This window comes from Tursiops truncatus, chromosome 8 (genome assembly GCF_011762595.2).
Source record: "Tursiops truncatus isolate mTurTru1 chromosome 8, mTurTru1.mat.Y, whole genome shotgun sequence".
NCBI classification, from domain to species: Eukaryota; Metazoa; Chordata; class Mammalia; order Artiodactyla; family Delphinidae; genus Tursiops; species Tursiops truncatus.
Genome location: NC_047041.1, coordinates 25,540,353 through 25,554,214, shown reverse-complemented (window position 1 = coordinate 25,554,214; position 13,862 = coordinate 25,540,353). Strand labels below are relative to the sequence as shown.

Sequence of the window (13,862 nt, the reverse complement as noted above, 5' to 3'; positions counted from 1 at the left end):
GCCTTTCTCTAATAATTAGCCTTGTTGAGCACCTTTTCATGTGCCTGTTGGCCATCTGTATGTCTCTTTGGAGAAATGTCTACTTAGGTCTTCTGCCCATTTTTTGATTGGGTTGTTTGTTTTTTTATATTGAGCTGCATGAGCTGCTTGTATATTTTGGAGATTAATCCTTTGTCAGTTGCTTCATTTGCAAATATTTTCTCCCATTCTGAGGGTTGTCTTTTTGTCTTGTTTATGGTTTCCTTTGCTGTGCAAAAGCTTTGAAGTTTCATTAGGTCCCATATGTTTATTTTTGTTTATATTTTCATTATTCTAGGAGGAGGATCAATAAAGATCTTGCTGTGATTTATGTCATAGAGTGTTCTTCCTATGTTTTCCTTTAAGAGTTTTATAGTGTCCAGTCTTACATTTAGGTCTTTAATCCATTTTGAGTTTGTTTTTGTGCGTGGTGTTAGGGAGTGTTCTAATTTCATTCTTTTACATGTAGCTGTCCAGTTTTCCTAACATCACTTATTGAAGAGGCTGTCTTTTCTCCATTGTATATTCTTGCATCCTTTGTCATAGATTAGTTGACCATATGTGCATGGGTTTATCTCTGGGGTTTCTATCCTGTCCCATTGATCAATATTTCTGTTTTTGTGACAGTACCATGTTGTCTTGATTTGTAGGTAGTATAAAGCTACTATACTAGCTTTGTAGTATAAACTGAAGTCGGGGATTCCTCCAGCTCCGTTTTATTCCCTCAAGATTGCTTTGGCTATTCAGGGTCTTTTATGTATCCACACAAATTAAATTTTTTTTTCTAGTTCCTTAAACAATGCCATTGGTTATTTGTTAGGAATTGCATTGAATCTGTAGATTGCTTTGGGTAGTATGGTCATTTTCACAATATTCATTCTTCCAGTCCAAGAACATGGTATGTCCCTTCATTTGTTTGTATCATCTTTGATTTCTTTTGTCAGTGTCTTATAGTTTTCTGCCTACAGGTCTTTTGTCTCCCTAGGTAGGTTTATTCCTAGGTATTTTATTCTTTTTGTTGCAATGGTAAATGGAAGTGTTTCCTTAATTTCTCTTTCAGATTTTTCATCATTAGTGTATAGGAATGCAAGATATTTCTGTGCATTAATTTTCTACCCTGCAACTTTACCAAATTCATTGATTAGTTCTAGTAGTTTTCTGGTGGCATCTTTAGGATTTTCTATGTATAGTATCATGTCATCTGCAAACAGTGACAGTTTTACTTCTTCTTTTCCAATTTGTGTTCCTTTTATTTCTTTTTCTTCTCTGATTGCCATAGCTAGGACTTCCAAAACGTTGTTGAATGATAGTGGTGAGAGTGGACATCCTTGTCTTGTTCCTGATCCTAGAGGAAACGCTTTCAGTTTTTCACCATTGAGAACGATGTTGGCTGTGGGTTTGTCATATAATGTCTTTATTATATTGAGGTAGGTTCCCTCTATGCCCCCTTTCTGGAGAGTTTTTATCATAAATGGATGATGAATTTTGCCAAAATATTTTTATGCATCTATTGAGATAATCATATGGTTTTTATTCTTCAATTTGTTAAAATGGTGTATCACATTGATTGATTTGCATATATTGAAGAATCCTTGCATCCCTGAGATAAATGTCACTTGATCATGGTGTATGATCCTTATAGTGTGTTTTTGGATTCTATTTGCTAGTATTTTGTTGAGGATTTTTGCACCTATATTCATCAGTGATATTGGTCTGTAATTTTCTTTTTTTGTAGTATCTTTTCCTGGTTTTGGTATCAGGGTGTTTGGTGGCCTCGTACAATGAGTTTGGGAGTGTTCCTTCCTCTGCAATTTTTTGGAAGAGTTTGAGAAGGATGGGTGTTAACTCTTCTCTGAATGTTTGATAGATTTCCCCTGTGAAGTCATCTGGGTCCTGGACTTTCGTTTGTTGGAAGATTTTTAATCACAGTTTCAATTTCAGTGCTTGCATTTGTTCTGTTCATATTTTCTATTTCTTGCTGGTTCAGTCTTGGAAAGTTGTGCTTTTCTAAGATCTTTTCCATTTCTTCCAGGTTGTCCATTTTATTTGCATATAGTTGCTTGTAGTAGTCTCTCATGGTCCTTTTCATTTCTGCAGTGTCAGTTGTTACTTACCCTTTTTCATTTCTAATTCTGTTGATTTGAGTCTTCTCCCTTGTTTTCCTCAGGAGTCTGGCTAATGGTTTATCAATTCTGTTTATCTTCTCAATGAACCTTCTTTTAGCTTTATTGATATTTCCTATTGTTTCCTTTGTTTCTTTTTCATTTATTTCTGATCTGATTTTTATGATTTCTTTTCTTCTGCTAACTTTGTGTATTTTTTTTCTTCTTTCTCTAATTGCTTTAGGTGTAAGTTTAAGTTGTATATTTGAGATTTTTCTTGTTTTTTGAGGTAGGATTATATTGCTCTAAACTTTCCTCTTGGAACTGCTTTTGCTGCATCCCATAGGTTTTGGATTGTCATGTTTTTGTTGTCATTTGTCTCTAGGTATTTCTTCAGTGATCTCTTGGTTATTTTGTAATGTATCGTTTAGCCTCCATGTGTTTGTGTTTTTTACTTTTTTTCATTGTAATTTATTTCTAATCTCATAGCATTGTGGTCAGAGAAAATGCTTGATATGATCTCAATTTTCTTAAATTTACTGAGGCTTGATTTGTGACCTAAGATGTGATCTATCCTGGAGAATGTTTTGTGTGCACTTGAGAAGAAAGTGTAATCTGCTCTTTTCAGGTGGAATGTCCTATAAGTATCAATTAAGTCCATCTGGTATAATGTGTTATTTAAAGCTTGTGTTTCCTTATTTATTTGCATTTTGGATGAACTGTCCATTGGTATAAGTGAGGTGTTAAAATCCCCCACGATTATTGTGTTACTGTTGATTTCCTCTTTTATAGCTGTTAGTATTTGCCTTATGTATTGAGGTGCTCCTATGCTGGGTGCATATATATTTATAATTATTATATATTCTTCTTGGATTGATCCCTTGATCATGTAGTGTCCTTCCTTGTCTCTTGGAACATTCTTTATTTTATAGTCTATTTTATCTGATATGAGTATTGCTACTCCAGCTTCCTTTTGATTGCCATTTGCATGGAATATCTTTTTCCATCCCCTCACTTTTGGTCTCTTTGTGTCCCTAGGTCTGAAGTGGGTCTCTTGTAGACAGCATATATGCGGGTCTTTTTTTGTATCCATTCAGTGAGCTAGTGTATTTTGGGTTGAGCATTTAATCCATTTACATTTAAGGTAATTATCAATATGTATGTTCCTATTACCATTTTCTTAATTGTTTTGGGATTGTTTTTGTAGGTCCTTTTCTTCTCTTGTGTTTTCCACTTAGAGAAGTTCCTTTAGCATTTGGTGTAGAACTGGTTTGGTTCTTCTGAATTCTCTTAGTTTTTGCTTGTCTGGAAAGTTATTGATTTCTCCATCAAATCTGAATGAGATCCTTGCTGGGTAGAGTAATCTTGGTTTTCTGTTCTCCCTTTCATCACTTTACATATATTGTGCCACTCCCTTCTGGTTTGTAGAGTTTCTGCTGAGAAATCAGCTGTTAACCTTATGGGAGTTCCCTTGTTTGTTATTTGTCATTTTTACCTTGCTGCTTTTAATAATTTTTCTTTGTCTTTAATTTTTGTCAGTTTGATTACTATGTGTCTTGGTGTGTTTCTCCTTGGGTTTATCCTGCCTGAGACTCTCTGTGCTTCCTGGCTTTGGGTGACTATTTCCTTCCCCATGTTATGGAATGTGTCCACTATAGTCTCTTCAAATATTTTCTCGGGTCCTTTCTCTCTCTCTCTTCTCCTCTGGCACCCCCATAAGGCCAATGTGGTGTGTTTAATATTGTCCCAGAGGTCTCTTAGTCTGTCTTCATTTATTTTCATTCTTTTTTCTTTATTCTGTTTCACAGCAGTGATTTTCACCCATCTGTGTTCCAGGTCACTTATCTGTTCTTCTGCCTCAGTTATTCTGCTATTGATTCCTTTTAGTGTATTTTTCATTTCAGTTATTGTACTGTTCATCTCTGTTTATTTGTTCTTTGATTCTTCTAGGTCTTTGTTAAACATTCCTTGCATCTTCTTGATCTTTGCTTCCATTCTCTTTCTGAGGTCCTGCATCATCTTCACTATCATTATTCTGAATATTTTTTTCTGAAAACTTGCTTATCTCCACTTCATTTAGTTGTTTTTCTGGGGTTTTATCTTGTTCCTTCGTTTTGTACCTAGTCCTCTGCCTTTTCATTTTGTCTATCTTTGAATGTGGTTTTCATTCCACAGGCTGCTGGATTGTTATTCTTGCTTCTGTTGTCTGCCTTCTGGTGGATGAGGCCATCTAAGAGGCTAGTGCAAGCTTCCTGATGGTAGGAACTGGTGGTGGGTATAGCTTGCTGTTTCTGTGGTGGATAGAGCTCAGTAAAACTTTAATCCACTTGTCTGCTGATGGATGGGACTGAGTTCCCTTGCTGCTGGTTTTTTGGCCTAGGGCAACCCAGTACTGGAGGATACAGGCTCTTTGGTGGGGCTAATGGCAGACTACAGGTGGTCTCATGCCAAGGAGTACTTCCCAGAACTTTTGCTGCCAGTGTCCTTGTCCGTGTGGTGAGCCATAGCTGCTCCCCACCTCTGCAGGAGACCCTCCTACACTAGCAGGTAGGTCTGGTTCAGTCTCCTATGGCATCACTGCTCCTTCCCCCTGGATCCTTATGTGCACACTTCTTTGTGTGTGCCCTCCAAGAATGGAGTGTCTGTTTCCTGCAGTCCTGTTGAAGTCCTGCAATCAAATCCCACTAGCCTTCAAAGTTGGATTCTCTGGGAATTCCTCCTCCCATTGCCCAACCCCCAGGTTGGGAAGCCTGATATGGGGCTCACAGCCTTCACTCCAGTGTGTGGACTTCTGTGGTATAATTGTTCTCCAGTTTGTAAGTCACCCACCCAGCGGTTATGGGATTTGATTTTGTTTTGATTGCATCCCTCCTACCATCTCATTGCAGCTTCTCCTTTGTCTTTGGATGTGGGGTATCTTTTTTGGTGAGTTCCAGTGTCTTACTGTCAATGATTGTTGAGCACTTAGTTGTGATTCCAGTGTTCTCGCAAGAGGGCATGAGCACAAGTCCTTCTACTCTACCACCTTGGAGCAATCTAGAAAAGCAGACTTTCTAACTTGTTTCTCCTCTTGATTGTGTCCAGATGAAGAGAGGGAGGCTATCCAGTAAGGTAGACTGTCAGAGTTCTCTGACTCTCTACTATTATGCCCTCTCCCCAAACTCCCTTTCACAAGTTCTACAAAGTTCAAAGGAAGATAGTCCCAGGACTATGGGATGGAAGGACTGAGGTGGTCATGAGTTTCATGGGGCAGAGATTATTTACTGCCCAGTTATGTGCAGTGTTCTTGTAGGGTAATCCTAGCCCCAGTACCACCCTCACCCTTATTTACAACACACACATTCTTTCCTCCCCACTGTGCCCAAATTTCCAAGAAATTTCCCAGATAATTCTTGAACATTAGTCTGGAGGGGAGGGAGAAGAAAACATGGGGATGAGCTTCTATTAGAAAGTATAAATAAATTATTTTAAGTAATAAATTAAAGCTATAATAAATAAAAAGGGTGAATGCATAACTCTAAGAAGTTTATTTATACCACCTTTATTTCTTGAATAATGTAGGGAGTTTGATTATAAAGTGTTGAGAAGATATACTGAGATAGATTAATTCTTTAAAGTTTGATAAAAGCAGGTATAATAATATGTGGGGCAACAGTTGTTACATAATATTTTTAGTATTTAAGCCTCCTCTTTTATGTTCAGAGAAGGATGTAAGGTTTTTCTGACATTTGCATAAGCTCTATCTTTTTCATTTCCAAGTTTAGTTTAGTCATCTTTATTTTTATCTAATGTCATTTAAGAACAGGTTGGAGATACTGAAAATAAATGAGATGCACTCTTTTAGATGGTGTCTATTAAAAAAACACTGAGACAATTATAAAGGAATTCAGACCATAGTCAACTTTTTGGACAGTTTTTTGGTAATATGTTTATAATGTCTACTTGTTTAACTCAAGGAAACAGCCTCAAAAGAAATTTAACTGATATATAATGCTTTCACTTTCCCTGCTCCTTTTGAAGCAAAGTTGATCTAAGTTTGAAGGGAATACACTAAAATTTCCACATGTATTCAATTCTGCTAAATTTGTGTAGACCTGACATTTAGATGAAGGGAGAGGAGAAAAGAATAGAGCTTTAATGGAAAGCTGCATTACTAAGGTGTTTCATCCAAGATTTTCAGGTTAAGATACTGAATATATCTACAAGGAAAGAAAAACATCTCAAGGATGTATTACTTGCACTTTACAGACATCTAGCTGTTTGAAAATTTCTAAGCGATCACATATTCATTCATGTTCTCATTAGTACTATTCACCAGATATTTCTGATCCTTCTCTGAGCACAAGTTTGGTTGCATTTTCCCATCTCCTTTTTGTTAAACATGGTCACGTGACTTGCTTTGATGAATGAATCCTGACAAAAAGCCATATATGTCACTTATGGGAGGAAGCTTTAAGAGCTAGTGTATAATCAGAACCTCTTTTCTTCTGACATGGCAACCAGCTTCAGATGAGGAGATTCTATTGGCACTGTCCCTGGAGTGAAGAGATGTGGCACAATGTTTCTCTCCTCTACCCCAATCCCCTAACCCCCATAAATATGCAACATGAATCAGAAAAAACCTTTGCTATTTTAGAGCATTACGATTTGCAGGTTGTATTGTTACTGCAGCATAATCTAGCCTGCCATGATGACAACAACATATTTTAGAATTTTTTTTTTATGTCGGGTGTTTAAGAATAAGTGTGAAAATTTCACATCTTAATCTATGGGTTTTTTGCTGTCTATTTCTTACCTAGCTCTTGATCCTATTGTTTCTGATAGCTAGTCTGGATTTAAATATTTGGAAACTAAATGTTATGTAATCTTACAGGAATGGATTTTAATGTGAATTTCTTATATTTATGTTGTGTACTTAATTTGATTTTTTTTTGTCATTTGCTAACATATTGGTCCATCTTCTCCATACTATTACATTATATATACCTAAGGAGAAAGTACAACATATAACTAACTAATCTTTATATATGACTGTGGTACAAATTCTAGAAATACACATTTAGTGGTATTCAATAAATTTTTACTGAAATGATAGTGGAGTTAATACTGATGAGAAGTTTGATAATGATAGAGACTCCAAGAAAAGATAATGCTCCAGGAACATGCATGTTCAGAGTGACTGGAGTGCAGTTCAATTTATACAAATAATTAACTGCTTATGTGTTCTAATATTTGAAAATCAGAAGTTAGTTTCAAATTATATAACTAACAACATTCTAGATGTTTTAATTGTATAGAAATACAAAAGTATGAGATAAATCTGAGGTTTAGCAAAAGACATTGTGTTTTTAGGGGGAAATGGTAAATGACCACATTTCAGACGTTTGCTATTTGCTGGTTTTCTTCCTCAGTGAGAGATTTTGGTGGAAGTATATTTTAGTATTTAGAATAAAACTTTTGCTGACTCACATTGTATCATCTTTCTGTTCTTACCATACAATTTTAATTTACATTTTCTGGCCCCAGATAACAGATCCTGAAGTGAAGATTTGGAACTTCTTGATAGGTCTGAGTGTATTTGAATCATTTTTGATGCATATTTCCTGGTAAGATTCAGATAATCATTGATAATTTTGGCATCTCTAGTTTCATGACATTCATAGGTGCTGTCATCACATTCCCTAAATTTGTGCTCACAGAATTTAATGCAGAGAAGCTTTTTAATATTAAAGTGTTAGGATTCATTCACATGAAATTTAATTATTGCTGTTAAATCTTAACTAATAGAATATTTTGTAATTCTTGTTATATTTATGATAGAAGCATCTCCAGTAATTTAGAAGCAATTTTTTCCTACCCAGATCTACATGGCACACAGGTCTACATGGTGCTCATAAAATAAATGGGGCAAATGAGCAACTGATTAGAATGACTGTTATTGTAATCATAGTTAAATATGGTTGATTGTTTATTCATTTGATAGTTATTTATTAAATAGTTATATTTAAGACACTATCATGAGCACTATGAGTACAGACATTAAAATGACATGATCCCATTCTTACAGAGCTCACTTTGTAGCTGTGGATACATATTGATTATATATTGATACATATTGATTATAATCTATGATGAATGCTATAATATAGACGTGTGCTGTTGAAACAGAGTAGAAGAAAGGATTAGTTTTTCTACTAAGAACTAATGGAAGGACCATGGAGTGATTCACAGAAAAAGTGATATTGGAATTGGACATTTAATACAATAGTTCATCACTTTTTTCTAATTAAAAATTAGACCTATTGAACATAATCACCATATCTACCTTGGATAATTAGAAAACTTTCCTCTAGAAATGAGTTGTGCCTAACTTTTATACCATGTTCTATGCTTTGGAATTTTGGAAGTTTTATCCCTGGGTAAATATTGAAAATATTTAACAATCACAATAGCCATTCAGAATGGTTGCTGACATGGTATGGAAAAACTCTTGACAGTGCCTGTTAACTCTTTAATTGTAAGATTATGGATGGGTTTCTGTGCATGAAGTTCTCATCTCAAATATAACCAATACTAGTTTCTTCCATTTAGGATATTTGTGAGGATTAAATGAGATAATGCATGTAAAGCAGTTGATGCAATTAATGGTAGAGTGTATGAATTCAAGAAGTGTTACATGTTATAATTATTAAGAGTAAATAAGAATAGACTAGACAACAAATTACAGATATATCAAAAAGTGTGACACCTGAAACTAACACAACATTGTAAATCAGCTATACTTCAATTAAAAAAATAAAAATAAACACTAAAACGTGTGGAGTAACTGGGAAAAATTGCAAAAAGAATTACTTTCCAGTGAAGGTCTACTTGAAGGTTTGAAGGAGATGAGTGTCTTTGTAAAAAGTCATTATTTGGAAAATATCCAGGCAAAACACTGACAATTCTATTTTTGTGAGGGATAATTATTTTATATTCTAGTTGTTTCTGATTTCAATGATCATCTATGGTGTTAATGTTGATGAACAAACAGGTCTGGGGTGACATGTTAGTATTTGACTCTGGCTGTTTGCAAACTCTTTTATGATTATACTCTATTGTCTAATTGCTTGATTTATTGATGTTTTGATGATATGTTTTCCAGTAACATTTGTGATTGCAGATAAGTATTTCAACTTTGGCTCATTATCATACATTTGCATTTGATTTGTCTGACTGCTGCAGGTGGAAACAATAGGTGATGCATACTGTGTTGCTGCAGGGCTCCACAGAAAAAGCCTCTGCCATGCTAAACCCATTGCTCTGATGGCCCTGAAGATGATGGAACTTTCTGAAGAGGTGCTGACACCTGATGGAAGACCAATTCAGGTAAGCCTCTCAATAGTTTTGTTTGAGTAGTAATGTACCTTTAACTGAAGAGGCAAGAAATTCCCTTCTGAATTCTACATACTATAGTTTACAGATCTAGATAAGCCAGTTGCTCAAGAAGGAGGGATTACTAGAGATAACTCATAAACACAGGAAATGAACAAATGGAATATGACCCAAAATAGGAAAAGTTGTGTGGAAGACAAATTACTATGGGGACAAAAAAAAAAAAAAGAGAGTTAAAGGCTTAAACCAAGGAAGGAACCTGCTGTCAGTGACCAATTCAACAACACCAAGCAACAGTGATGGTGAGAGTCAGTTCTGAGAGACAATCCGAAGAGCAAGAAATAAGAAGCAAGAAATTGGAGGACCTGAACAACTTCCTATGGATAGTGTACAGGTGTTCTTATGAAGCCTTAGGTCTCAGGGTTACTTCTTTTTTTATTTTATTTTTTTACATCTTTATTGGAGTATAATTGCTTTACAATGGTGTGTTAGTTTCTGCTTTAAAACGAAGTCAATCAGTTATACATATGTTCCCATATCTCTTCCCTCTTGTGTCTCCCTCCCTCCCACCCTCCCTATCACACCCCTCCAGGTGGTCACAAAGCACCGAGCTGATCTCCCTGTGCTATGTGGCTGCTTCCCACTAGCTATCTGCCTTATGTTTGGTAGTGTATATATGTCCATGCCTTTCTCTCGCTTTGTCACAGCATACTCTTCCCCCTCCCCATATCCTCAAGTCCATTCTCTAGTATGTCTGTGCCTTTATTCCTGTCTTACCCCTAGGTTCTTCATGACATTTTTTTTTTAAATTCCATATATATGTGTTAGCATACGGTATTTGTCTTTCTCTTTCTGACTTACTTCACTCTGTATGACAGACTCTAGGTCTATCCACCTCATTACAAATAGCTCAATTTCATTTCTTTTTATGGCTGAGTAATATTCCATTGTATATATGTGCCACATCTTCTTTATCCATTCATCCGATGATGGACACTTAGGTTGTTTCCATCTCTGGGCTATTGTAAATAGAGCTGCATTGAACATTTTGGTGTATGACTCTTTTTAAATTATGGTTTTCTCAGGGTATATGCCCAGTAGTGGGATTGCTGGGTAATATGGTAGTTCTATGTGTAGTTTTTTAAGGAGCCTCCATACTGTTCTCCATAGTGGCTGTACCAATTCACATTCCCACCAGCAGTGCAAGAGAGTTCCCTTTTCTCCACACCCTCTCCAGCATTTATTGTTTGTAGATTTTGTGGTGATGGCCATTCTGACTGGTGTGAGATGATATCTCATTGTAGTTTTGATTTGCATTTCTCTAATGATTAATAATGTTGAGCATTCTTTCATGTGTTTGTTGGCAGTCTGTATATCTTCTTTGGAGAAATGTTTATTTAGGTCTTCCGCCCATTTTTGGATTGGGTTGTTTGTTTTTTTCTTATTGAGCTGCTTATAAATTTTGGATATTAATCCTTTGTCAGTTGCTTCATTTGCAAATATTTTCTCCCATTCTGACGGTTGTCATTTTGTCTTGTTTATGGTTTCCTTTGCTGTGCAAAACCTTTGAAGTTTCATTAGGTCCCATCTGTTTATTTTTATTTCCATTTCTCTAGGAGGTGGGTCAAAAAGGATCTTGCTGTGATTTATGTCATAGAGTGTTCCACCTATGTTTTCCGCTAAGAGTTTGATAGTTTCTGGCCATACATTTAGGCCTTTAATCCATTTTGAGCTTATTTTTGTGTATGGTGTTAGGGAGTGATCTAATCTCATACTATTACATGTATGTGTCCAGTTTTCCCAGCACCACTTATTGAAGAGGCTGTCCTTTCTCCACTGTACATTCCTGCCTCCTTTACCAAAGATAAGGTGACCATATGTGCATGGGTTTATCTCTGGGCTTTCTATCCTGTTCCACTGATCTATCTTTCTGTTTTTGTGCCAGTACCATACTATCTTGATTACTGTAGCTTTGTAGTACAGTATGGGATCAGGGAGCCTGATTCCTCCAGCTCAGTTTTTCGTTCTCAAGATTACTTTTTCTATTCGGGGTCTTTTGTGTTTCCATACAAATTGTGAAATTTTTTGTTTTAGTTCTGTGAAAAATGCCAGTGGTAGTTTGATAGGTATTGCATTGAAACTGTAGATTGCTTTGGGTAGTAGAGTCATTTTCACAATGTTGATGCTTCCAATTCAAGAACATGGGATATCTCTCCATCTATTTGTATCAACTTTAATTTCTTTAATCAGTGCCTTATAGTTTTCTGCATACAAGTCTTTTGTCTCCTTAGGTAGGTTTATTCCTAGATATTTTATTCTTTTTGTTGCAATGGTAAATGGGAGTGTTTTCTTGATTTCACTTTCAGATTTTTCATCATTAGTATAAAGGAATGCCAGAGATTTCTGTGCATTAATTTTGTATCCTGCTACTTACCAAATTCATTGATTAGCTCTAGTAGTTTTCTGGTAGCATCTTTAGGATTCTCTATGTATAGTTTCATGTCATTTGCAAACAGTGACAGCTTTACTTCTTTTCTGATTTGGATTCCTTTTATTTCCCTTTCTTCTCTGATTTCTGTGGCTAAAACTTCCAAAACTTTGTTGAATAAGAGCGGTGAGAGTGGGCAACCTTGTCTTGTTCCTGGTCTTAGTGGAAGTGCTTTCAGTTTTTCTCCATTGAGGATGATGTTCACTGTGGGTTTGTCATATATGGCCTTTATTATGTTGAGGAAAGTTCCCTCTATGCCTACTTTCTGCAGGGTTTTTATCATAAATGGGTGTTGAATTTTGTCGGCTGTACATCTATTGAGATGATCTTATAATTTTTCTCCTTCAGTTTGTTAATATGGTGTATCATGTGATTGATTTGCATATATTGAAGAATCCTTGCATTCCTGGAATAAACCCCACTTGATCATGCTGTATGATCCTTTTAATGTGTTGTTGGATTCTGTTTGCTAGTATTTTGTTGAGGATTTTTGCATCTATGTTCATCAGTGATATTGGCCTGTAGTTTTTTTTCTTTGTGACATCCTTGTCTGGTTTTGGTATCAGGGTGATGGTGGCCTCGTAGAATGAGTTTGCGAGTGTTCCTCCGTCTCCTATATTTTGGAAGAGTTTGAGAAGGATAGGTGTTAGCTCTTCTCTAAATGTTTGATAAAATTCGCCTGTGAAGCCATCTGGTCCTGGGCTTTTGTTTGCTGGAAGATTTTTAATCACAGTTTCAATTTCAGTGCCTGTGATTGCTCTGTTCATATTTTCTATTTCTTCCTGATTCAGTCTTGGCAAGTTGCGCATTTCTAAGAATTTGTCCATTTCTTCCAGGTTGTCCATTTTATTGGCATAGAGTTGCTTGTAGTAATCTCTCATGATCTTTTGTATTTCTGCAGTGTCAGTTGTTACTTCTCCTTCTTCATTTCTAATTCTACTGATTTGAGTCTTCTCACTTTTTTTCTTGATGAGTCTGGCTAATGGTTTATCAATTTTGTTTATCTTCTCAGAGAACCACCTTTTAGTTTTATTGATCTTTACTATCGTTTCCTTCATTTGTTTTTCATTTATTTCTTATCCGATTTTTATGACTTCTTTCCTTCTGCTTACTTTGGGGTTTTTTGTTCTTCTTTCTCTAATTGCTTTAGGTGCAAGGTTAGGTTGTTTATTCGAGATGTTTCCTGTTTCTTAAGGTAGGATTGTATTGCTATAAACTTCCCTCTTAGAACTGCTTTTGCTGCATCCCATAGGTTTTGGGTCGTCGTGTCTCCATTGTCATTTGTTTCTAGGTATTTTTTTATTTTCTCTTTGATTTCTTTAGTAATCACTTTGTTATTAAGTAGTGTATTGTTTAGCCTCCATGTGTTTGTATTTTTTACAGATCTTTTCCTGTAATTGATATCTAGTCTCATAGCATTGTGGTAAGAAAAGAAACTTGATACAATTTCAATTTTCTTAAATTTACCAAGGCTTGATTTGTGACCCAAGATATGATCTATCCTGGAGAATGTTCCATGAGCACTTGAGAAAAATGTGTATTCTGTTGTTTTTGGATGGAATGTCCTATAAATATCGATTAAGTCCATCTTGTGAAATGTATCATTTAAAGCTTGTGTTTCCTTATTTATTTTCATTTTGGATGATCTGTCCATTGGTGAAAGTGGGGTGTTAAAGTCCCCTACTATGAATGTGTTACTGTTGATTTCCCCTTTTATGGCTGTTAGGATTTGCCTTATGTATTGAGGTGCTCCTATGTTGGGTGCATAAATATTTACAACTGTTATATCTCCTTCTTGGATTGATCCCTTGATCATTATGTAGTGTCCTTCTTTGTCTCTTCTAATAGTCTTTATTTTAATGTCTATTTTGTCTGAAATG

General features: G+C 35.7%; 1 protein-coding gene across 1 annotated transcript in view; it reads left to right on the top strand.

Annotated features, from left to right (window-relative positions):
- Window positions 1-13,862, top strand: part of GUCY1A2 (guanylate cyclase 1 soluble subunit alpha 2) — a 425,465-nt gene that overhangs the window by 258,961 nt on the left and 152,642 nt on the right. Inside the window, exon 6 of the mRNA XM_019948660.2 lies at window positions 9,345-9,488. Within this exon, the coding sequence (XP_019804219.1) occupies window positions 9,345-9,488 (144 nt within the window). The remainder of the gene's footprint in view (window positions 1-9,344; window positions 9,489-13,862) is intronic.